This window comes from Typopeltis vanoorti, chromosome 14 (assembly GCF_054136105.1).
Source record: "Typopeltis vanoorti isolate ZY-2024b chromosome 14, IOZ_Tvanoo_1.0, whole genome shotgun sequence".
Taxonomy (NCBI): Eukaryota; Metazoa; Arthropoda; class Arachnida; order Uropygi; family Thelyphonidae; genus Typopeltis; species Typopeltis vanoorti.
This window is the reverse complement of record NC_143562.1, coordinates 52,137,812-52,165,477: the sequence shown is the minus strand read 5'-3', so window position 1 is coordinate 52,165,477 and position 27,666 is coordinate 52,137,812. Positions and strand designations below refer to the sequence as shown.

The 27,666-nt window shown below is 34.0% G+C and overlaps 1 protein-coding gene across 2 annotated transcripts; it reads right to left on the bottom strand.

The window, feature by feature from the left end:
• Window positions 1-1,537: 1,537 nt before the first annotated feature.
• GXIVsPLA2 (phospholipase A2 group XII) lies at window positions 1,538-27,208 on the bottom strand. Of its 2 annotated transcripts, none has more exons than XM_090403905.1 (4): window positions 26,900-27,208; window positions 21,189-21,256; window positions 13,153-13,315; window positions 1,538-2,152 (listed from the first exon to the last, which is right to left on the bottom strand). In XM_090403905.1, exons 1-4 carry the CDS (start codon window positions 27,120-27,122, stop codon window positions 1,989-1,991), a joined length of 618 nt encoding a protein of 205 aa, XP_090260031.1. In that variant the 5' UTR covers window positions 27,123-27,208; the 3' UTR covers window positions 1,538-1,988. The 2 variants fall into 2 exon arrangements, with proteins under 2 accessions (XP_090260031.1, XP_090260032.1); XM_090403906.1 differs by having other exon boundaries at window positions 1,954-6,604.
• Between the last annotated feature and the right edge of the window lie 458 nt (window positions 27,209-27,666).

Genomic DNA, 27,666 nt, shown 5'->3' with positions numbered 1-27,666 from the left:
TACAGCCAGTATGTGAAACTCTAAGATCGAAAACGACGATCTAAGAGTTTCATGCCGACGACTATCGGCGAATCCAAGCTTAAGTGACCACCTGGTAGTACACACCAAGGCAACTCGAAGCAAAGGTGGAGCAAGCTCCCACACTATTTTTGATATTTTCTCATAATGTAAAAACACACAGCTCCTAGGAGATGTAATATTGCTTTACATTATGAGGAGAGGTTGCTACCCAGACCGGTTTCAACCTTTTTTAAGGTCTCATTAGTGAGTAGCTAGACCTGGATGATATCAAAGTTTAAGTGAAAGAACTTTACCTTCACTATAGCCGTTTGGCTTTTCATCTTAATTCCAGTTATTTTTGGGCACCCCCTCATATACTTTGAACAATACATTATTCTGCAGTATACTTACAAAAAATCCTAACCTACTAATTTAAATTCAATACTGCTATTAACATCCATTTATTACATCATGAGATCTTTTAATATATTTAATTTTCAAGCCTAACAATGACAATTATATCATGCTGATACATTTCAAGAATATCATCATCATACGTATCAAGGATTTAGGCCTGGTTTTCTTTTTCCTAATGGCTTGTACTTTAAGGCTTGTTTTGATAATCTTTCTGTTTTCATTCTTTGAATGTGTTCCATCCATTTATGTTTATATTTTTTAATTTTTTCTATTACTGGTTCTTGGTTTAATTCTTTCATAATATCTTCGTTTCTTTTGTGATCAAATAGGGTATACTTTGCAGTTTTTCTCATAAACTTAATTTCTGCTGTTGTTAATCTTTGTTTGTCTTTTTGTTTTATTGTCCAGATTTCGCTTCCATACATTAAGACTGGTAGGGCTAATGTATTGTATACTTTTAGCCTTGTTTGTTTTTGAACTAGGTTTGGTTTTAAATATAGAGTTAATTACACCTGTTATTTTTAAATATTTTGCAATTTTTATGTTTATATCTTTTTCATTTAAAAAAAAAAAAAAAGAAAAAAAAAATTATAAACGTAAAAATTGCAAAATATTTAAAAATACCAGGTGTAATTAACTCTATATTTAAACCAAACCTAGTTGAAAAACAAACCAGGCTAAAAGTATACAATACATTAGCCTTACCGGTCTTAATGTATGGAAGCGAAATCTGGACAATAAAACATCTATATTAAGAAAACATCTATATTGGAACATGCGTCCATTCGTACTGAATAAAGCGATGGAGTTGAGCCTTGTCTCACAGTGACAGGTTTGAACATGCTCTAAAACCATCTCTTTGTGTCTCCCCTCCCACTCTCCGTTCCTAAGCTATAGGGTTAGCCTCATTTTTTTTGTGTGGGACCTCATATTCTGTATGAAGAGCATAATGAGTGACTAAATGAATTAGCAATGAAGAGTTTAGTAATAAAGAGATAATGGCCTGTCTTGGGAATTACCAAGCATGAACACTATTAGCAAAACAATCAAAAATCGTAACATTAAATGGGATATTACTGTACTATTTTCTGTGAATTAAGTGATTATATAACACCACAGATTAGTTAACATATTTTAACTTAGTAAGCATATTTTATTGCCAATATTTCTTTTTCGATGCAAAACATAAAACACTAGTGACTAGATTTATTTTGCATATTCAAAGAATTCACTTTCCAAATGTTTTTTCTCAATAACAATACATGCTATACAATACAGAGTATATATAAATGAACAAATGCAAATTCTGCAATGGTAATTGGGAACTTTTAAGCATCACTAAAAAAAGAACGACTATTCTTCAAATCATCTACTAAAAAAAAAAAAAAAAACACTGTATTTACAAAACATATAAATTCAATTATCAACCTATAAAACATTAGATTTATAATATTTACACTAATAATTTGGGCCTTTTGATTACACAAACACATCATGGCAACTATAGACTAAAAGATGTGGCACACCTTTAATACCATACAGAGTGAACTACGATCTTTTACTATTTTCTGTTATGTAAAGTGAGCAATACACAGAATACGAAAACATACATAAAAATTAATGTTTAGTTCCTTATCAAAAATTTGGTCTGCAACAGATCTGTAACTGTTAAAGTGGTTTACTCTTTGAAAGGTAGGTGGACAAATCCATTTAAGTTGAAAAAGAATCAATTTTGCTGAAACAAAAAAACATTTGAATAATTTTTCCCTCCTAAGTACTAAGCTAAAAATGCTGACTTAAGTTATTATATTATATAAATCATTTTTTTTGATGAATTTCACAAAATGTATAAGCAACTATTAAATGTTTTTTAATCCATCCAAATGCAAGTTATCTAAACTCTGACTGCATATATTTTGAAATGTGGAATCCATGTAAAAATTAATTGATCCCTCTCATTTTTTTCCAATCAGACTATTTGCAGGGACAGAAAAGGGAAAAGCATTTAGAAATTATATCAATAAGCCCATTTTGGTTGAGAGTTTATTAAAATTTGATATTTAGGATGTGCACTAAAGCAGCATATATCCACATGATTTGCATTTTTAGATCCCTTTTTGCTCTAACTGAATGATTTTTTTTATTAGCAAAAAAGATTTAAGTTGATAGCAATGATTCTAGAATGACTAGATGGCATTTCATAGGCTCTTTATGAAAATTTACATGATTTCACTTCAGTTTCAAATGATCCATTTGTACTTGCAAAAATACAGGCAACATGAAATCGCTCTACAGCTCCTAAGCCAAAAAACACAGCGACATTTCATGAACATGCTCTAAATTTTTACTTAAAAGTATACATAACAATGTTTTATAGAAGTATCAAGTATACAATTATACAAGTATACAAGTTTTATACAAGAGCAGGAATCAAACCTTGGAGATTCAGGGGCAAACTCTGAAGAAAACATTGATTGATTCTGGCAGAGAGGCATGTGGTGAGGTTGTGTGCAAGGATAAAAAAATCAGAACTCCCTGGTGAACACAGGAAGTTAAAGAGGAAGTGAAGAAAAAGAAGAAAGCATATCAAAAGTTCCTGGCAAATAAGTCAGCTTGTGCTCTTAGAGAATATAGAGACAAATGCAAGAATGCTAAACACTGTGTAAAACTAGCTAAATAAAAGTCATGGGAGGACTTTGGCAAGAATATAGAAAATAAATATCAAGAAGGTGGCAAAATATTCTTGAGGTTGTTGAAGATACTTAGGAATGGAAGAAAGAGTGCTGTAAAAGGAGTTAGAGATGATAAAGGTGACATGAAAACAGGAGAAAAAGATATCCTTGAAGTATCGAGTAATTACTTTGAAAAATTGCTAAATGAAACAAGCAGTGATGATAGCACAGTAATAAAAAACACTGACCAGGCATGCAGTCAGGAATACATATCCATACTTGAAGTAGAAAAAGCCAAAGGCTTGAAATGTGGAAAGGCGGCAGGAGTAGATGATATTCGACCAGAAATGCTGAAGTATGGTGGTATAAAAGTTTTACAGTGGCTGCACTGCATAGTTCAGAAAGCCTGGACAGAGGGACGAATTCCCGATGATTGAAGTAGAGCTCTCATAGTACCCATATATAAAAAGGGAAATAAAACTGAATGTGAGAATTACAGAGGTATTTCCCTACTGAGTGTTCCTGGCAAGATCTATGCAAGTATACTTGAGAAACGGTTGAGAAGAATTGTGGAAGAAAAGCTTGGTGAAGAACAAGCTGGATTCAGGCCAAATAGAGGCTGTCAGGATCAGATCTTCACTTTACGACAAATAGTCGAGAAAGCATGGGAATATAACAAAGATCTGTATTTAAGTTTTGTCGATTTGGAAAAGGCATATGACAAGGTGCCAAGAGAGAAGCTATTCAATATGCTGCAGTTATATGGTGTCAATGGGGCATTATATCAAGCAATACTTAGTCTTTATTTGAGTTGTAAGTCAGCAGTTAGAATTGAAGGAAGTACAGGAAGATGGTTTAATGTTAAATCTGGTGTGAGATAAGGATGTACATTATCCCCTCTGTTATTCATTATCTATATGGATCACATTATGAAGGAAAGTGGTATTAAACCTGATATCAGAATTGGAGATGTTAATGTCAGCTCTTTGCTTTATGCGGATGATGTTATACTTCTAAATAAATCCGCTATAAGTCTGCAAGATTCTCTGACTAAATTGAATAGCTGTTGTAATAGACATGGTATGAAGGTCAGTAATAAAAAGACAAAAGACAATGAAAATAGGCAGAATCATTGAAAATGTCAACTGTATTGTGAATGGAGAACCTGTGGAACAAGTAAAACATTTCAGCTACTTAGGCACGATTTTTACTGAAGATGGTAAATTAAATATAGAAATAGACAACAGAATCAGCAAAGCTGGTATGGTGGAAAGTCAATTGAATAAATTCATATGGAATAAGAGAGAAATTAGTTGGAACACTAAATTAGCTGCATACAAGACAGTGTTCAAACCAGTTTTAACTTATGGATCTGAGAGCTGGGTCAGAAGTAAAACACTTGACCAAAGACTAGAAACCACAGATATGAGAGTCCTGAGAAAGATTAGAGGTGTGAACAGATGGCATCAATGGCAATATCATATTAAAAATGAGGATATTAGTAAAGAACTTGACATTGTCAGCATACAGGAATGCATTAGCAGAGCTAATCTCAGGTGGCATGGTCACTTAAATAGAATGGGAGAGGAAAGATTAGCAAAACAAATGTTCTCTGCCAGGTTGACAGGAAAACGACCAAGAGGAAGACCGAGATATAGGTGGATTGATACGGTACAAAGTGTCTCAGACGATAGAAATATAAGATCTGATAATATTGGAGTCTTGACAAGTAACAGACTGATTTGGAGGAAAATTGTAGATAGGAAGTTAGTAATGATGTGATTTTTTCATGTAGTACTGTCGTATCCTGTACACCCCTTGAGGGTACATGGCAGGAATTTGATGATGATGATGTATACAAGTATCACATTACATAGAACTTTTCAGACTACTATACCACACTATACTATAAGTTTGTCATAGATATTATGATAGTTTTTAAAAAAAGCAATATTGACAGTTATAAATTTGAATATAACAATTTCAAACTGTACTATTTGTAAACAATTGTAAGAATTAGGCAATGGGTTATGTCATATGTTGCAGGTAGAGCAGTAATTGTCAGGCTTAAGTTGAAAACTGGTTTATTCTCTTCCCTCCTTGCTATAACTGGATTACTTTTTATTAGAAAAATTATTTGATATTTAGGATCTCTATTAAAATTTGGAATCATCCCATGTTGGGTGTAATGGTAAATAGATGAAACAAAATTATGTCTCCAGTAAAGAATTTGCAATGATGAATGTCTATAATAGGAATAGGAATGCAGTTTTGAAATACACCATTTTATAACTTTACATAATAAATTTAGTTTAATCCTTTATCGAAGTGTGAGCAAACAAAGTTTGCGCCTGAAAGTATCTTCAGGACTGGGGTAAGGTGGTACAACACCAGGACACTCCTTGCAAAGGTGGAGCAAGCTACCAACACTCCTATCTCAGTATCTCCCATAATGCAAAACAGGATTAAACAGGATAAAGGATTAAACTAAATTTATTATACTCTAACCAAGTGAAAAATAAACTTATAACCTTATGCAAACAATTACAAGAAATCAATGATGCAAGCAATAATAAGTGACTTTATACTTCTGTTTTAATGAATATTATATACATTTTATAAATCTTATCTTTAATTTCTTTCAAGCACATCCAGAAAGAGGGATGGGAGCAAACTTCTTTGTACACATATTTTCAATTTCAAATTATAAGCATTCAAGACATTCACATCATTTTTTTCCAACACATTTATGTTCAATGGCATAGCTGCCATACTACAAAATCCTGTAATGTGTGGTGAGGGTGACAGATTAACAGCAACAACAAAGACTTCACAGAGATTATTGAAAGCTGTGTTGAAGAAGAGTGTGTAGTTGCCACCACAAATCCTGAAATTTTGAAGTAATGTATTTGTGTTCACACATGGTGGTGGTGGTGTGTGTGTGTGGGGGGGGGGGGGATTAGCAGCTGCAACAAGCATTCACAGGGGTTTGTAATTACAACACTGTGTTATGGATTTTCCATTTGTTATTAACAAACCTCAGAGCTCATAAGGCAAGTCCTCTTTCCTTTCAGAAGACAAAAACAAGAACAAGCAAAAACCGACTCAATTATGCAAATTTTTTTTTCATTATCATTGGGATCTTATGTAACAACTTCACAATAAGCTGTCTTCAACCATCCATTTAATTAATGAGGACAGACAAAAGTATTAACAGTTATTTGGATTGCCAACATTTTTATAGATATAAAGTTACTATTTCTTAATGAACTCCAGTTCATTTGATATTACTACAACTACAGTTAAAACTTTTTTTTAAAAATAGAAAGTACGCTTCCTTATGATAGATGAATTTTTTTAAAAAAAACTTTTCTAAAAATAAGTTTATAATATATTAGATTTCTACAGTTCAGAACGAGAATGGCAGTCACATGCTTGTTGCTGTGCATCTTTATAGGCTTTGCAACCAAATGTAAATGTACTAAGATATAAAAGTTTTGCTGTTGCTTCACAACCTGAAATGTGAAAATAAATAACATGTATATCAAAGAATAAAACATAGAATATCATTAATAATTAAAGTTAATTAATAATAAATTAATAATCAATTAATCTTTTGATTAAGCAATAAATTATAAAAAGTAACGATTAAAAAAAAGCTCATTTTATGATGATTATTCCTTTAAGATTATAATGAAGTAACCACAACAAAAAACAAATAAGAAGAACTACACAGAAGAAACTGACAAGAAAATATGAATTCCATTAACAAATATAAATCTTGATTTTAGTTTCTTTTTTTTTCTTTTAAATTAATCAAAATATACCATTGTCAGCTTATACAGTGAATGTAAAAGCTGACTGGTATTTTTCACTTATCTCTAATGAATGTTAGTCATAACCTAAGAATAAATTGATTTGATCTCTTGGAAGGGAAATATAACCGCCTTCTGGTAAATACCAGGGATGCACCAAATATTTGGTTTTGTTTCAGCATTCGACTAATTCAGCATTTGGCCTGAAGGAGAAAAATTGTTGTTAGATGCATCATAACAAAACCAATTGGGGAAAATGAATCAGGAAAATTCTTCTCCTTATTTGAATGGCAGCATACTAAAGCTCAGTGCATTTGTAGTAGGTACTTTACTTAATATTGTCTGTGTTTTTATTTTAGTGTATATTATAAAGTCCTAAAATGGCAAGTTTTTTCGCTTGAGTATAGATTAAATTAAAAATACCAAGAAACTATATAGTTGTTTAATCCTTTATCGAAGTGTAAGCAAGCAAAGTTTGCACTTGAAGTATCTTCATGACTAGGCTACTTGTATAAAAAGGTACCCAAATATACTCTATATATAAGTGATGAGCTCTAATACTTTCCCACTATGAGACAAATAGAAGGGCAATGATTTGAATTTTAAGAGAATCAGATACTTGTGATTACTTTAATTGCTGTAGACTTACAAAAAACAGAAGTATGAATGAAATGCCAAGATCACTTTTTTTTTTTAAAAAATTCATTTTTTTTTATTATATTTGACTGAGTTTGGCATTATGATCTTACCAAAATACTACTTACAATATTCCTCTTCCTCTTTGAGAGTTAACACTGGCTCCCTCAGATTTTTCAAATTAATACCGGAGTACCCCAGGGCTCTGTGCTTTCCTCTTGGAAGGGAAATATTCACCTACATATCAATGCTCTTTCTCTGACATCTGATTGTACTTCTAGATTTGCAGATACAGCACTCTCTTCCTTTACAAAACCTTGCAAGTACTTGCACGATTCAAGCTTCAAGATCTTTCATTACTTCCTTAAACACTAATCACTTTGCCATTATGAAGTGAGGGTGAGATTAACTGTGAGTTCTCATGTTGTTGAAAATTTGCCTTGGTGTTGCACTACTTACTGGATAAGATAGTACAACACTATATTTAGTCCTGAAGATATTTTCAGGCGCAAACTTTGTTTGCTCTCACTGGGATAAAGGATTAAACTAAATCTATTATAGTCTAACCTAGTGATAAATAAATTTTCAACATCTTTCTCTAAATCCAGAGTAATTTTTAAAAAAAAGGTGATAAACCTTTTGGCAATTCCCATAGGCACAGATGACTTGCTACTGCTTCTGCCTGGTATCTCCAGCTCTGGGCCTGGCTCCCACTGAAGAGACCTCAATAAAGGTCGAAACTAGTCTGGGTAGATGGCCAATCCCTTTAATGCATAACAGTATACATATCCACATAGGAAATGTGTTTTGCATTATGGGAGATACTGGGTTAGAAGTGCCTGGTAGCTTGCTCCACCTTTGCCACGAGTTGCCTTGGTGTTGCACTACTTACTGGATAAGATAGTACAACACTATATTTAGTCCTGAAGATATTTTCAGGCGCAAACTTTGTTTGCTCTCACTGGGATAAAGGATTAAACTAAATCTATTATAGTCTAACCTAGTGATAAATAAATTTTCAACATCTTTCTCTAAATCCAGAGTAATTTTTAAAAAAAAGGTAATAAACCTTTTGGCAATTCCCATAGGCACAGATGACTTGCTACTGCTTCTGCCTGGTATCTCCAGCTCTGGGCCTGGCTTCCACTGAAGAGACCTCAATAAAGGTCGAAACTAGTCTGGGTAGATGGCCAATCCCTTTAATGCATAACAGTATACATATCCACATAGGAAATGTGTTTTGCATTATGGGAGATACTGGGTTAGAAGTGCCTGGTAGCTTGCTCCACCTTTGCCACGAGTTGCCTTGGTGTTGCACTACTTACTGGATAAGATAGTACAACACTATATTTAGTCCTGAAGATATTTTCAGGCGCAAACTTTGTTTGCTCTCACTGGGATAAAGGATTAAACTAAATCTATTAGAGTTCTCATGTTGTCAAAATGCAATTTCAACTCATCTCCTGGAAGAAAAACCATACAATGCTCCTTTATTTTAATAATATTCTGGTGACTAACCAAGATCAGTTTTCTGATCTTGGTTAGTCACCAGAATTCACATTTTTTCTACTCAGTACCTGACACTAAATCTCAAATCCACCCAATCTTGGAACATTTTTTGCACATTTTGGGTACTGAACCTGAAACTTTCCCAAAACGCTCGACTATATTCAGAAGAAAGCTATTTGCTTAATAGATGATCCCTCCCCCCTTCTTGCCGACTCCCTTCAGTTACTTTCTCAGTGATGATTTGTTGATGTTTTATTGAATCAACCTCTCACTTCCTCTGTCACATCATATAGCTGTGGAGCAGTCTTCCCCAATGATTACAACCCTCAGTTCTTCGAGACACATATCAACAAATTCCTTTCTTTCGTCTAACCATTTGTTTGTCTTGTCATAAGGCTTAGGATTTCTTGTGTATATGGCAGATATATAAAAAAATAAAACTATTTCACTTTGTCTCAAGGACTGCAGTTATGCATGCATTTCTATTTAATAGCTGCACTCAATTTGTCTAGTCTATTCAGTAGAATATGTATGCACAATCTCAAAACTCTTTTCTATTAAGCCAAGTAGACAGATATGCAATTCTATTAGTTTTCTATCAAGCTAGCAGACAGTTCTTCCTGTTAAACCAACACACAACATTCACTGTTAACATTTTCTCTCTGTATGTCCGCATGGTTAGCCTAGTGGCTTTGCACTTCGCAACCATATGTCTGGGGAAGGAGTGTCCTAGGTTCGATTCCCCTCGACGATGTGAGGAGCTTAAGGATCTTCCTCAGCCATAGCCAAGTTAGTCGGTCTTGGGCGTGGACAGCAGGGTTTTTCCCTCCAGTTTATCTGGGGTTTTTCATCCCGCAAGCAGGCAAACTGGACCCTTGAACACACAGGCTACAGTCACAGAAATACGGCAAGGAAGGCAATGGGAAACCACCTTGCAGCATTATCTCCCTAGTAATCAGCTGCAACCCTCTCAAAGAGAGGAAGCCACAGGATCAGATCATATTGACATATGCAGAAAGCAAATACTATTGATGTCATTTAAGAACCTAGGAATGGCATTTTCTTTACATCTTAACAGCAAAGCATTTTTTCTTCTCTCTTTGGTAGCATCTCATTTTCAAAAACTTTAGCAAAGTATTAACTCTGTGAAGGTTTTCTAATAAGAGTAAAATAGCTTTGATGTAAAAGCACATTTTTTTAAACATAAAAATTCACATAAAATTGCATAATAAGTCATACAGTTTTGACAAAACCCTACTACTTATCAAATACTACACATAAAAATTATATAAAAAATGTTACAATAACATTCAAATAAGATTAATGTGTTGTCATTTGTCCATATATTTTTAGTAAAACTATATTCTACATTTCTCACTATGCCCAAGGTAGATGACCAGATTAAGCCTAAATGAAGGCCATCATTACAGTTAAGTAATCTGTTCTGTTGCTTTATTATATTTCTGTTGAAAGACAAGATAGCTGTCTCAGCTGATTTCAAGAGATTTGTGTTTTGTCCAAAAGCATGGACTAAGAAACCTTTGTTTTCATCTGTTTATTTCTTAGCCCATGTTTTGGGCAGGTCTTATGTCAGCTACAATAGATACTATTCTACAGCAACATAAAAATGAACATCCATTCCTTGAAGCTGGTCTTAGTATGAAAAGCCACAGACTGCTTAACTATAACAAATACTTGAGGTAAAGCTGGTTGGTCATTCAGCTGCGGTTCCATAGCTAGACCACGATGTCAACAGCACAACATACATTAGTGCACTCAATAACAGCCAATCTTTATTTTACAAACATTAGATTAATGTCTGTGGAACATTAAGCCTTCACATAAAAGTTTTGATAGTGGCAGCAATGATAAATTCACTATTATGCAATCTCGATGTTTTTTTTTTTTTTTTTTTTTTTTTTAAATGATGGGCCATAGGGCATATTAAAGCATATTACAAGACTTCACATATGAAGTTCTTATGTTAAATAATGTATACAAGCATATTTCACACACTGATTATATGGTACACAAGGCTAAAATTATTATGTAGTTAAAAGAATGGTTGGCAGTCTGGTTGGTTGAGTGGTTAGCATGCTCACTCTCTAATCATCAGGCAAAAGGTTTAAATCCTACCATGGGTATGAATGTTGGTAATTGTCATTAGGTGGGATGTGAATTCATTGCCCTGCTTATTGGAGGCCTGAAGTGACTTGAAAAAGTTCCATGTTTGGTCTCTAGAGCAAGGCTTCCACAGACCATGTAAAAAATAAATTAAAAATAAAAAAAAAGTATATAAAATTGACAAAAATGAAAAAAAAATCTTTAGCCATTCACAAACAAAATGTTCTATGGATTTGCAAATAACCTTTTGTGGGTGACAGCAATGTAAAAAAGACCATGTCTCAGTTAATTATTGTGTTATAGCCTAGTTAGAAGCATATAAAATAACTTTGTACTATTTCTATCATAACTGATAGAAATAGTACTTCTTGTTTAGATGACCGTAGGTGGTGGTGCACATTGTTTATATTGCTGTTTAGACTACGGTTGTTGGTGAAGTGGATATGGAATTTTTTTTTTTTTTTTGTAAGAATTAATGTTTGTGGGTTGTTTGGTTGGCTTTTTGATGTTTTTTGTAGGTAGATTTTTTTTTTAAACAATATTTTGTGGGAAAATTTTTGAGATCTGCAGTAAAATTGCATTTCTTTTGGTTGTGGTTCATTGTATTTTGTGAGGACGAGGGGCATGCAGCAAGAAGTGACAGACTCACAAACATATTGGTCACAGAGAGGGAACCTGGTCTCCTGTCCATGTGTGGCCTCGACAATTCTCACTGCAGCAACAGTGTTTAGTCTCCCTCCAGTCACAAACTGTCAAAATACATGACTGCAGGATTTGATGCTGGCAGATCAGGAAGCCTTCATGTTCATTACTAACTGATTCATTCCTGTATACTATCCAGCAGCTGGCCTATAGAACCATTTTATTGCTGTACCCTTGAATGGGGTCAGGTCCTAGTCCCCTACAGCGAGATTGGTATGTCATTGAGGATGTCACCAGAATTCTTGCTCGAGCAACCAAATATGGCTGCAGCCACTTCAAGTCTCTAATAAGTAAGGTAGTGGTATTTCACTGGGCGATAAAAGATATCTACCACCTAGAGGTTGCTCGTGTAATTTATTTTCATTAATCTGATCAGCTTTTCAGGAATCAACTGCAAAATTAAATTATTACACAAATACATGATAAAACACCAGCTAACAAAGAACACTCTTAAAATTCTCTGGTTTTCAATTGTGTTACTGTTATTATTGTCATCATTAATCTGACAGACAAAACATGCATTCATCTCAATATCATTCAGGTTTAGCTTTTCAAAGCTAATCATTTTAAGCCATTCAATAATACAATGCTATTCCAACTATCTCTGCCGTGTTGGTATGGTGAGAGTTAACAATGGTAAATTTAAATCTACTTTTAGCTTAAAGATAAATCTGAAGTTCAGAGGAATAGTGCAAGTACTGAAAAGACTATGTGACACACTGTGCACAAACTGCATCATTTTGATAGGAGAACTCTGAAGATGCTCTAGAGATTGAGGTAACATTAGTACACTGGAATGTTGGTTATGAGTAGACGTTGAAAAAAATGCAAATTGCAGAGTTTACTGGATAGGCAGAAAAAAGGTGATACAACAGATGTTTAAAATGCTGAAGAGATTTTACAGAATTAATACAAAATTGATTTTATATAGGATAGAGCGTGAGAATGAGACCATTCCTAGAAATTGTAGTAAAGATGGGAATGAGGAACAGATTTTTTTTTTTTTTTTAAGTGGAATAGATTACAAAATGGGTTGTGAATACTTGGACAATGAATAAGTTTAAAAGTTTTGGTGATGATCCTGTAAACTCCATGGGGATCTGTTAGCAATAATAATCATAACAAAATTTATAACAATCCACCTTTGTAAACTAAATTAACAATATATTGTTAAGAGATCAAAATTCTTCTCAGCGTTCTGAGAAGAATTTTGACTGCTTTCAACTGGAATTTAATGAACAATCAGATAAGAAAAAATCTAATTTTCATAAACTCACTTTTGCTTTCTTTTTGATTTTGGGCTTTATCACACATTTTATATAAACATTTCTGAAACTTTTTATCACATTTTTCTTTGTCAGCAAAACAGGTGCTGTAACATAAGTCATGCATATCACAACATTCTGTCATTCCTTTGACTGGAAGATCTTTGGAGGTTAGCTATAAAGTAACAATATAAAAAAATGAGTCACTCATGCTATTTTAATGTAATAATGTTTGTCAATAACTCTTGAAGAGATGTGTGCATGAATGAAAATAAATCCTGCTTATGATAAAAGAATTACTGAATAAATGTAAAATGAAAATGGAGCTATGAGCAGTATTAATTTATTGCTTCACTTTAATTCCATAAAGCACAATGTTTTATAGGCATTTGTGTATAATTTCTCCTGTCACATATTTCTTCTTCTAAAGTTTTTAATGAAATTAAAAAAAAAAAACAAGTTAGTTAAGATTACTCAAAGTAATGCATAACAGATATATTTGCAAAAGCAGGTGTGCTAAGGATTAGATAATCAGAAAATCTTGCTCCAGAGACCAAACACTGAATTCTCACACACCACTTTCTCTGGGTGATGAAAATTCACCATTCTGGTCCAGCTGCCTAAACTTCCCAGATGACATTTAGTAATGTGCCTGTGGGATCAGAGTCTGCAAACTTGGACACTTGTCAACAAAGCATTAGCAAAGTGTTACATACTAATAAGCATACTATATATAGTATTCTTGACTACTAGAGATGTACCATTTATTGCAGAGGAAAGTGTGCCTTCTGTGCTGTTCATTTTATTATTATTATTTTTTAATGAAGTGTGATCCAGAAAGTGGTTATGTTAGCACAGTTATTCCAGTTTAGAATTAGTTGTAGGCATATTGTGGACTCTGTTTGGACTACATGTTCTCAACAGTATCAACAAAAATTCCCCTTCCTCCCAGATGCTTGTGTAGTCGTTATTGATAGCATGGCATGAAAATCCCAATTTATCATATTGTCTAAATTTTACATGCTCCGTATGTTCACTAGCTGAAAGATAATATACTTGAACTAAAATAATTCTGAATCTTTTACTAATATAAAAACCAACAATAGGCTCTAAAGAGTCTCTCAATATTATGAGATATAAATGCCTATTTTGGATGCCTTATTCTTTCTTTCATTCTTTTTGTTTCAGAAAGTCCTATTATATAATATTTTAATAATTTTAAACCTTCAGATTCAAGTAGAGTAGTCCACCTTCATCCACTAATGCTTAAAAGTTTATGTTCTAATATACAAATTTAAAATTTCTTCTCTAGGTTCATTTGAACTGTCAGCATCATCTTGCAGTCTGACATTGGACATGACATTTGTCGATATGAACTTGATTTATATATATATATATATCTTGACCGAGATATATATATATATATATATCGGTCAAGACTGGTTGAATGACATAACTCAGCGTTTCTCAACCTTTCTAAGTCCAAGGACCAGTAAAATACCTAAAACAATCCTATGGACTACTAAGTTATGTCATTTTTTTAAAAATCTATGTGGGGATTACCAACATTTGGGAAAAACTGTGCCATTTATAACACAATTAAGTTGATAGTAAACGATTAAAAATGCATCATCACTGAACAAAGTTTTAATTTTTATTAAACAAATAAATAATGTGATATAATTATGTTACAACTTACTTTTAATGAGATGAGTGAGCTTCTCGGCCCTTGCAGAGTTGCTGGATATCTGGCTCAGTATTGATCAACTTCAGTCGAAGATCAGCACACACAATAAGATGATTTGTGCATTTTGTTTTTATTTGAGGGAGCGATGAAAATCCTTTTTTGCACTTTGGCAATGTAAAATTATAAAATATTACAAGTAGATATTAAATCTATTATTTCAAAGCCGATTATAGAAACTATTATTATTTTTAGAATTTTGCATAACCAAAATGAAGCCTTTTGGCTCTTTATTTTATGCACTGACTGACAGCTCACTTACGAAAAATACACTTCTTTGATGTTTCAAGTTATTTGGTACTCAGTTTTTGCTCTCTTAAGGTTTCTGCCTGGTCTCTGATGAAAACCAACCAGTTTGAAACAGCTGTCAGGCCAGAGAAATTTTATCAAAATGGACCAATAGGAGACAAATATATGGATGCTGTCATAGGGTGCACGTCTCTTATAAGGTATGGCTATGGCAACTCGTAAATACTGCCGAGTGTATTCCTGTAAGCTCTCTGGTCAAATTTCATACGAAACTTTTATAGTTTCTACATTTGACTTTGAAATATTGCTGGATTTAATATCCACTTTTTTTTTTTTTTTTTTATAACTTCACCCCTATTTTATTACTTGTCATTCTATTGCTACAGATTATTGTAGCAGCCGAATGTTCATTTCATAAACATTCTGACGCTATTTTTTTTTTATTTTTATTTTATTTGGATAAGTAAATAAATCATCATCAAATTCCTGCCATGTACCCTCAAGGGGTGTACAGGATATGACAGTACTACATGAAAAAATTACATCATTACTAACTTCCTATCTACAATTTTCCTCCAAATCAGTCTGTTACTTGTCAAGACTCCAACATTATCAGATCTTATATTTCAATCATCTAAGGAACTTTGTGCCGTATCAATCCACCTATATCTTGGTCTTCCTCTGGGTCGTTTTCCTGCCAACCTGGCAGAGAACACTTGTTTTGCTAATCTTTCCTCTCCCATTCTATTTAAATGACCATACCACCTGAGATTAGCTCTGCTAACGCATTCCTGGAGGCTGACAATGTCAAGTTCTTTCCTAATATCCTCATTTTTAATATGATACTGCCATTGATGCCATCTGTTCATGCCTCGAATCTTTCTCAGGACTCTCATATCTGTGGTCTCTAGTCTTTGGTCAAGTGTTTTACTTCTGACCCAGCTCTCAGATCCATAAGTTAAAACTGGTTTGAACACTGTCTTGTATACAGCTAATTTAGTGTTCCGACTAATTTCTCTCTTACTCCATATGAATTTTTCAATTGACTTCCCACCATACCAGCTTTGCTGATTCTGTTGTCTATTTCTATATTTAATTTACCATCATCTTCAGTAAAAATCGTACCTAAGTAGCTGAAATGTTTTACTTGTTCCACAGGTTCTCCATTCACAACACAGTTGACATTTTCAATGATTCTGCCTATTTTCATTGTCTTTGTCTTTTTATTGCTGACCTTCATACCATATCTATTACAACAGCTATTCAATTTAGTCAGAGAATCTTGCAGACTTGTAGCGGATTTATTTAGAAGTATAACATCATCTGCATAAAGCAAAGAGCTGACATTAACATCTCCAATTTTGATATCAGGTTTAATACCACTTTCCTTCATAATGTGATCCATATAGATAATGAATAACAGAGGGGATAAAGTACATCCTTGTCTCACACCAGATTTAACATTAAACCATCTTCCTGTACTTCCTTCAATTCTAACTGCTGACTTACAACTCAAATAAAGACTACGTATTGCTTGATATAGTGCCCCATTGACACCATATAACTGCAGCGTATTGAATAGCTTCTCTCTTGGCACCTTTTCATATGCCTTTTCCAAATCGACATAACTTAAATACAGATCTTTGTTATATTCCCATGCTTTCTCGACTATTTGTCGTAAAGTGAAGATCTGATCCTGACAGCCTCTATTTGGCCTGAATCCAGCTTGTTCTTCACCAAGCTTTTCTTCCACAATTCTTCTCAACCGTTTCTCAAGTATACTTGCATAGATCTTGCCAGAAACACTCAGTAGGGAAATACCTCTGTAATTCTCATATTCAGTTTTATTTCCCTTTTTATATATGGGTACTATGAGAGCGCTACTCCAATCATCGGGAATTTGTCCCTCTGTCCAGGCTTTCTGAACTATGCAGTGCAGCCACTGTAAGACTCTTAAACCACCATACTTCAGCAGCATTTCTGGTCGAATATCATCTACTCCTGCTGCCTTTCCACATTTCAAGCCTTTGATGGCTTTTTCTACTTCAAGTATGGATATGTATTCCTGACTGCATGCCTGGTCAGTGTTTTTTTACCAGTGTGCTATCATCACTGCTTGTTTCATTTAGCAGTTTTTCAAAGTAATTACTCCATACTTCAAGGATATCTTTTTCTCCCATTTTCATGTCACCTTTATCATCTCTAATTCTTTTTACAGCACTCTTTCTTCCATTCCTAAGCATCTTCAACAACCTCAAGAATATTTTGCCACCTTCTTGATATTTATTTTCTATATTCTTGCCAAAATTCTCCCATGACTTTTATTTAGCTAGTTTTACACAGTGTTTAGCATTCTTGCATTTGTCTCTATATTCTCTAAGAGCAAAAGCTGACTTACTTGATAGGAACTTTTGATATGCTTTCTTCTTTTCCTTCACTGCCTCTTTAACTTCCTGTGTCCACCAGGGAGTTCTGATTTTTTTATCCTTGCACACAACCTCACCACATGCCTCTCTGGCAGGATCAATCAATGTTTTCTTCAGAGCTTGCCACTGAATCACCAAGATTTGATTCCTGTTCACAAACTCTTTCATTTTCTTTTCAATAATCTTTCTGTATTTTAGTGTACAGTTCACATCTGATAGCTGCTCAACTTTTATTCGCTTTAAAACTTTCTTACATGTTATTCTTTACAATATGAAATTCAATTTTATCCTGCTCAAGACTAAATAGTGATCACTTCCAATTTCAAATTCTCTGTACACTCTGGTGTCCTGCACCAGGGAGAAAACATCACTATCAACAATAACATAGTCAATGAGACTTTTCTTATTCTTAGCCTCTTCTCTCCATGTGAATTTGTGCACATTTTTATGTTGGAACATGGTGTTAGTAATAACCAGTCTATGTCCTGAGCAGAAATCCAACATATATTTGCCATTATTATTAGCTTTGGTCTTTTCACCAAATTTTCCCAAAATATTTTTGTATGTCTCACAATCATTTCCTACTCTGCTATTTAGATCCCCAACAAGGACCAACTTTTCCTTTTTCATTGTGTCAGTTGCTTTTTCTAAAGCGTCAAAAAATTCCTCCACTTCTACCTTAGTAGAACCTTCTGTGGGACCATAGGCACAAATAAGTCTCATTGTCCAGTTCCCCATTCTCATATTTGCTCACATTACTCTACTTGAGACTGACTGCCATTCAAGAAGATTAGCCTCGTATTCTGTGATGATTACTATGGCTACTCCTTCTTTTCCTTGATTGTCATTGCCTGAATATAACATTTTATATTAATTGCTCAGAAAGATCTCACCAGTTTTGGTCTTTTTTGTTTCCGTCACCCCTATTATGTCAATCTGGTACTTGTCTAATTCCTCAGCTAGCTCCATTTCTTTGCCATTTAGGCTTCTTACGTTGATAGTACCGATCTTTAACTCTGGTGATGTTGAGTTGGGATTTGTTTTCAGATTTGTTCCAGTAGCTGACTTTTCGTTGTTCGTCCTGGTTCACTGGCGAAAACAACGGGGGCCTTGTTTAACCGGGCGACGCCCCAGCCGGCATGAAATTTTGTCATGTTGTACCATCATTTTTTATTTTGGTTTAACCAATAAGAATACAATTTGGTCAGCTAAAATCCCAAATTGCCAGCCCATCCTCGTTCGTTCAGTATCAAAGTAGATACCCAACAGGGTGCACCACGAGAAGGTGAGGATTGGACTTAGGTCAGAAGCCCTGGTCGGTTCTCTGCATTCCTTTAAAGGCTATGTGGAGGTCTCCTCTCAGTTATACAGCTTTGACCCTTAAGCACCTGAAGTAAATAAATAAATAAATTTATTTATTTAATTTAAGTCTGCCTGCGGACCACCTATCCTATTGTCGCGGACCACAGGTTGAGAAACACTGACATAACCTATAAGTGTTTGCAAAGGACACAACATTTTCCCTCATTTTTGTTATATTGAACTGAAATTCTCAGGGATAGGTGCATAAATTACAAAGGGCATAAATAAATTAGCCATGAGAAGTTGGTAAAAGCCACTCTTTCAAGTTACACTGATAAGAGCAAGTGGTCTCAAAAGAGATCACAACATACAAACAACTAATTCTGAACTGGAATAACTATGCAAATATAACCACATGCTGGACCACACTTCTAGAAAAAGAGTAATAAAACCAACACCACAGAAGGTAAAATTTTCTATGCAGCACATGGTATATCCTCAGTAGCCAAACACAGTGTACTTCTGTTATTAGTATGTAACACTCTGACAATACCCTTGTAGGAATGTATAATGCATTTCGGGAAAGACCACTACCTAGACTGGTTTCAACCTTTATTGAGGTCTCATCAGTGAGTCTTCAACCAAGGTTGAAGTAATGCAGAATTGATATTTATATACAAGTAGTATAGTCATGAAGTTATTTCATGTGCAAACTTTGTTTTTGCTTACACTTGGATGAAGGATGAAACCAAGAATATAATTTCTTGGCATCTTTAACTTATAACCAAGTTGTTATAACTTATAACTAGCTCTGGATTAGAGATAGTTGTTGAAAAAAATTTCAACAAATAGCTCTAATCCAGAGTATTTTAGTAATAAGGTGTGACACCTTTTGACAAGTTGTATATGTGAAATATAATATTTCTGCATTACTTCAACCTTGCTATCTCTTCTGGGCCTGGCTCCCCACCGATGAGACCTCAATAAAGGTTGTAACCGGTCTGGGTAGTGGCCCTTCCCATAATGCATAGTATTATACAAGTCTGCAAGGATATGTGACTTGTATTGTGTGATACGAAGACAATTGATGTGAAGTCATTAACCTCTATATATGAGTTGCCCAGTTGTGAAGTTATTTCATGTGCAAACTTTGTTTACACTTGGATTAAACCAAAAATATAATTTCTTGGTATCTTTAACTTATAGTATAACCAAGTGAAAAAACTTCAACAAAAAAGAGCAAAACTACCACTTTCCAACAAGCTGTGGATTATAATCACAGAGTGATTTTAATCCACAGATGTTTGTGCAATTAAGCAGGAGAGTAATTTCTTCACCTGGTATGAGCCACTACCACTCTGATTATTAGATGCCTGAAATGGCTTGAACACCATGTTTAGTTTCTAGAATGGATTTCCAGATTATCTAGCACTTGGCCCATCAACAACACTGATACAATATAATTTAATACCTTTTGCAAGTAATATTCGCATTAAAAAAAGTGTTTTGCAATATTTTATTAACAAATAATATAAGGCATAAACTTCATACCCTAGTGCTGTGCTTCCCAAACTGTAAGCCATGGCCCCCTTGGGTGGGGGGCATTTTGTTGAGGAGGGCTGTGAAATAATGAAAACAAATTTAAAATGTTTTAAGACATGTCAAATGTGTATGCAAGATGCTAAAAATGTAATATCTGCATTTGATTTTTGAAAATATTCGCTGTGTATGTTCTGTATTGAATATAAAAACAATAAATATTATAATAATATATGTCTGTATTATGAATTTTTTTTTCAATGGAGGCCATGAAATATCTTAATTTTTCCAAAAGGGCCTTTACATCCATAAGTTTGAGAAGCATTGCCCTATATAATCAAAGACAATTTTTGCTTTATGAGTCTTTGATTTAATCAGAAATGCTATGAAATCAATGTTTGCAAGTCTTTAGGTGGTACATAAAAGCAATATACTCTTACTTTCAAAGTAAGAGTATACTGCTTAGTAGGAGCTTAAAATGGCTTCAAAAAAATCTCAAGAGGAAAATTTTGGATTAAACTTTTAGCCCACCTATGATACCAATTTACTATAGGTTTTCAACTAATAGTGCATTAGTATAGAGCAGTTAATATATTAAAGTATACTTTTCCAAGTGTGTTTTCTGTGAGGCACTATTTAATTATCTTGACTGAAAATAATGTCAAAAACTATATATAAGAATTAACACTTTTTTTTTGTTATTTTCAATATCACACAATGTATACAAAAATATGATATAAGTCTGCTGTGTTCCCTACAAACTCAATGAAGTAATATCAAAGACTAACCTCCACTCCATAAGCTCCACATCCTTCAGGCACTGGCTTATAATTAGTTTGTTTCTTTGGTTTATTTCCTAACATATAAAAAATAACAAACGATATTATAATGTGTGGATTAACAAAATGAATCTAAACATCATTGAGAAAATACAAGTCCCATTCTTCATATTAAGATAAATTCAAGATAACCATGAATCATGTATAAAAAAAAAAAATTTGTCATGTTGTACCATCATTTTTTATTTTGGTTTAACCAATAAGAATACAATTTGGTCAGCTAAATCCCAAATTGCCAGCCCATCCTCGTTTGTTCAGTATCCAAGTAGATACCCAAAAGGGTGCACCACGAGAAGGTGAGGATTGGACATTAAGTCAGAAGCCCTGGTCGATTCTCAGCATTGCTTTGAAGGCTATGTGGAGGTCTCCTCTCAGTTATACAGCTTTGACCCTTAAGCATCCCAAAAACAAACCCCAACTCAACATTACCAAAGTTAAAGATCGGTACTATCAACGTAAGAAGCCTGAATGGCAAAGAAATGGATCTAGCTGAAGAATTAGGTAAGTACCAGATCGACATAATAGGGGTGACTGAAACAAAAAAGACCAAAACTGGTGAGATCTTTCTGAGCAATAAATACAAAATGTTATATTCAGGCAATCAAGGAAAAGAAGGAGTTGCCATAGTATTCAACACAAAATACGAGGCTAATATTCTTGAATGGCAGTCAGTCTCAAGTAGAGTAATGTGGGCAAATATGAGAATGGAGAACTGGACAATGAGACTTATTTGTGCTTATGGTCCCACAGAAGGTTCTACTCAGGTAGAAGTGGAGGAATTTTTTGAGGCTTTAGAAAAAGCAACTGACACAATGAAAAAGGAAAAGTTGGTTCTTGTTGGGGATCTAAATAACAGAGTAGGAAATGATTGTGAGACATACAAAAATATTTTGGGAAAATTTGGAGAAAAGAGCAAAGCTAATAATAATGGCAACTATCTGTTGGATTTCTGCTCAGGAGATAGACTGGTTATTACTAACACCATGTTCCAACATAAAAATGTGCGCAAATTCACATGGAGAGAAGAGGCTAGGAATAAGAAAAGTCTCATTGACTATGTTACTGTTGATAGTGATGTTTTCTCCCTGGTGCAGGACACCAGAGTGTACAGAGGATTTGAAATTGGAAGTGATCACTATTTAGTCTTGAGCAGGATAAAATTCAATTTCATATTGAAAAGAATAACATGTAAGAAAGTTTTAAAGCGAATAAAAGTTGAGCAGCTATCAGATGTGAACTGTAGACTGAAATACACAAAGATTATTGAAGAAAAAATGAAAGAGTTTGAGAACAGGAATCAAATCTTGGAGATTCAGTGGCAAACTCTGAAGAAAACATTGATTGATTCTGCCAGAGAGGCATGCAGTGAGGTTGTCTGCAAGGATATAAAAATCAGAACTCCCTGGTGGACACAGGAAGTTAAAGAGGCAGTGAAGGAAAAGAAGAAAGCATATCAAAAGTTCCTATCAAATAAGTCAGCTTGTGCTCTTAAAGAATATAGAGACAAATGCAAGAATGCTAAACACTGTGTAAAACTAGCTAAGCAAAAGTCATGGGAGGACTTTGGCAAGAATATAGAAAATTAATATCAAAGAAGGTGGCAAAATATTCTGGAGGTTGTTGAAGATGCTTAGGAATGGAAGAAAGAGTGCTGTAAAAGGAATTAGAGATGATAAAGGTGACATGAAAATGGGAGAAAAAGATATCCTTGAAGTATGGAGTAATTACTTTGAAAAACTGCTAAATGAAACAAGCAGTAATGATAGCACACTGGTAAAAAACACTGACCAGGCATGCAGTCAGGAATACATATCCATACTTGAAGTAGAAAAAGCCACCAAAGGCTTGAAATGTTGAAAGGCAGCAGGAGTAGATGATATTCGACCAGAAATGCTGAAGTATGGTGGTTTAAGTCTTACAGTGGCTGCACTGCATAGTTCAGAAAGCCTGGACAGAGGGACAAATTCCCGATGATTGGAGTAGAGCTCTCATAGTACCCATATATAAAAAGGGAAATAAAACTGAATATGAGAATTACAGAGGTATTTCCCTACTGAGTGTTCCTGGCAAGATCTATGCAAGTATACTTGAGAAACGGTTGAGAAGAATTGTGGAAGAAAAGCTTGGTGAAGAACAAGCTGGATTCAGGCCAAATAGAGGCTGTCAGGATCAGATCTTCACTTTACGACAAATAGTCGAGAAAGCATGGGAATATAACAAAGATCTGTATTTAAGTTTTGTCGATTTGGAAAAGGCATATGACAAGGTGCCAAGAGAGAAGCTATTCAATACGCTGCAGTTATATGGTGTCAATAGGGCACTATATCAAGCAATACGTAGTCTTTATTTGAGTTGTAAGTCAGCAGTTAGAATTGAAGGAAGTACAGGAAGATGGTTTAATGCTAAATGTGGTGTGAGACAAGGATGTACATTATCCCCTCTGTTTTTCATTATCTATATGGATCACATTATGAAGGAAAGTGGTATTAAACATGATATCAAAATTGGAGATGTTAATGTCAGCTCTTTGCTTTATGCGGATGATGTTATACTTCTAAATAAATCCGCTATAAGTCTGCAAGATTCTCTGACTAAATTGAATAGCTGTTGTAATAGATATGGTATGAAGGTCAGCAATAAAAAGACTAAGACAATGAAAATAGGCAGAATCATTGAAAATGTCAACTGTGTTGTGAATGGAGAACCTGTGGAACAAGTAAAACATTTCAGCTACTTAGGCACGATTTTTACTGAAGATGGTAAATTAAATATAGAAATAGACAACAGAATCAGCAAAGCTGGTATGGTGGGAAGTCAATTGAATAAATTCATATGGAATAAGAGAGAAATTAGTCAGAACACTAAATTAGCTGTATACAAGACAGTGTTCAAACCGGTTTTAGCTTATGGATCTGAGAGCTGGGTCAGAAGTAAAACACTTGACCAAAGACTAGAGACCACAGATATGAGAGTCTTGAGAAAGATTATAGGTGTGAACAGATTGCATCAGTGGCAATATCAAAAAAAAAAAAAAAAAAAGGTATCCATAAGAGAAAATCAGTACCTCACTTGTGATCATTTTGCTTTATTATGTGCACAGAAAGAGCAATCAATGAATGAGAGAAAAAAAAATTGAGGTTTCAAGAGATATGCTTCTGACAACAGAGATATTTGCATGTATTTTTAGCAGAATCCTAGGCTGTCATTAGTTGACATACTAAACATTTCTGATGACATTCTTTATCCTCTCTGCTTAATGATTAAACCCAAGTTTTCCTAAATACCTTCATTTTTAAAAAGCCAAGGAATGTTTAATGCCTACACAATACTTATACTGCAAGAAACAGTGGACATCAAGGTTCAAATCAGGATGTTATTTGCCGATTAATAAGACAAGAGTTATCACAGTAAAATTGAAAACAATTTATATTTTTCAATATCTTTTCCATAACTAGAAAAAGTAAATTAAGCCTGATGTCATGAGGCACTCAATGGTTAAGTTATATTAATTTCTCAGATCAGGCTTTTTCCCCCTACAGGTAGAAAGTCTGGATTTAATATACTAAACCTTGAAAAATTTTCTCTGTATCATTAACATGATTTTTTTTTTTACCAAGAGCGCAACTTGTCTTCCAACTTGAGATATTCAGGAAAACTAAAACCTACATATACTAGGAGAAAAGACAATGCAAATCTGATATGTCCAAATTATTATTTTATATTAAATTAACAAATAATGGTTGTATGCTGAAATTTAATTTCAAAAGGAACCTTGCAAGCAAAATTTGCCTCTCTTATGTAATACTAACTGGCTTATTAACACATAGTAACTTATGCACCTAGTAGTTCAAGTTGTGTACAAGAAACGAGCATAGTTTTTTTCCAACATATCAGGTTATCTGGAGTTTTACAGCTATCCATACCATGGATATTTGATTTTAATTCCCTGTCATCAATGGCAAACTGGGGACATCAAATGTTTACTAACAGCCAAAATATCATGTGTTTTGAAATTTATAAATTTTGATGTATATTTCTTAGATATGAAAAATTATGAACAATTTAAAAAAACCTTTTTATTGGAAAAAAATGATGATGTTAATCTTTATATAGGCTTTTTTTAATGGTGAGTTAGCTGATCTCACAAGGTTCTTTTCTCCTGGAAACTCAAATTTTTAATCCTGCATACATACAAATTGGCCATGAGAAGATATTCAACTTACAGAGAAAAATACTACTGTAGGTGGTGGGCAGTAGATAGTATTAGTGTCATTACAGAGGTTGTACAATTAAGTAGGAGAAACAGTGAGATGTGCATAGTGCAATAAAAAATCTTACCATGAGTCAGACTCCTTGGAGGTGTCCTGTAACAATAGTAATAACAATAAAACGTGTCTTTGATTGATGAAATTAAAATGTAACAAAGGACATTTTGAGTCTTAGTAAACAATTTCCATGGAGACTTTCCAGATGAGCAAAATGCCACTAAACTGCTGAGGCCATCTGCATTTGGCAAGTGGAAGTATAAGATGAAGAATTCATCCTATATTAAAAGCCTCTATGAAAAGATAAAAGATTCTATATCAAGAGGGATTTCCATTCTGTATAATACATGACGTGCTTGAAATATGATTATATCATGATATTATAAATGTGTGGAGGAGATAGTCAATAATTAAGACAATTTTTCTTTTGTATCTTAAGGCTTTAACCAGTTATTATTATAAAAATTGTCATTCCCATTAGAGCTATGATTTTATAGGAATAAATTGTGCCAGACAATTTAGGTAACAGCAACGCAGCACCATTTTAAGTCCATACAATATGAATTAGGACTTAACAGGAAACTACAAAAAATAGAAATGTAGGAGGCATTAAATTATTCTCTGGGAACAAAAAAAAAATCTCCTATCTCAAGGTTATATGTAGAAAATAATACTTTCCCAACAATGTCTAGTAATGTGTTATCATAGCAGAGAACATAAATGAAAGTTGTGATAGCATGTTTAGTTATTATTATTTGACACTTCCAAGGAGGAGGTGTCAAATAATACCTCTCCAGGGAGAAGGTGTCAAATGGACTCCAGGGAGTCCAAAGACTCATCGAGGGAGTGTACGAACAGCATCGAACGATTGGTCCCCTTCCAACTACTAACTGCGCTCAAACTTACTTAACTGAGCCATTAGTAGCAGAGGCTTTACCAATCGATCAACCTTTCTTAGGATAAAATAATTACATAAATAAAATTAATACCGTTCTTTCGTAAGTATGAAGGAACAAAAAGCCCATCAACTACAAAATTTTCGAACTCACCTGCGTTTACCGTTAATTGTTAGAACTAGGTTTTTTACTTGGAGAGTGGTGAATGAGTGGAATAAGTTACCGGAGTCTGTTGTGGGTGCCATGACTGTGAATGAGTTCAAGGCATAGTATGATAGATACTGTGTGGATGTCGAATAGTTGTTCTTGACATGATGTTTAGGGCCTCCCTCGATGAGTCTAAGGACTCCTTGGAGTTGCCAGTAATAATAATAATAAGAAAACATTAGTTTATTGTAAATGTACTGTTATCACGGCATTTAAAAAAAAAAAAAAAACGTAGTACAGAAAAAAAAAACATACTGTGCATAACTAAAACGAAATTATTCCATTTTATTACCATTTGGGCATTTGAACTTGCATTCTTCTTCTGTTGCTGCCGTAACTACTTCTTCTACTGTTCTTATACCGTTGCTAATTTTTTTTAGGCTATAAGACACATCATTTGCGATATTACTAGCAGTATGTAAAAACGACTTCACATCGTCGAATAATGACTGTGAAGTAACACTGAACACAAAAAATCCAAGCAGGATTAAGCATGAAAAATTTATATCCGTCATGTTAGGAACATTTAATTGTTATAATGTTGTTGGCAAAATTATACAGTAACATACACATGGTAAAGAATTCACCATTCAGAAAACTACACGCTACTACATGTGTCATTCTTCTAAACACAAACTTTACGCTACCTTTCGGGATTATTCACATAGTTTCAAATGTGAAACAGTACAATCTTTCATAGTTTTTTTTTTTTTTTGCATTGACAAAAGGATTACAACTAAATTTTGTTGCAAGCAAAAACTAATGAAATTAAATGAAGCATCGATATATACTAACACAAATGCTTTACCCTACAGTTAAATCTTGCTAGATAAAAATCAACAGTGGTGAAAATGTTATCTTCTGCTTTCTCCTTTCACAAAACCAAGCGAGGTGGCTTATTGCAGTCTCTGTCCAGAGCTTCATCGATCTACCTCTGATTCCATGATAGCAAAGGTTGTTCGATTGCTATAGCCTCTGCTATTAACGGCTTAAGCAAGTTTGAGTGCGGTTAGTAGTTGGACAGGGTTCAATCGTTCAATAGTAGTTGGACGGGGTTCA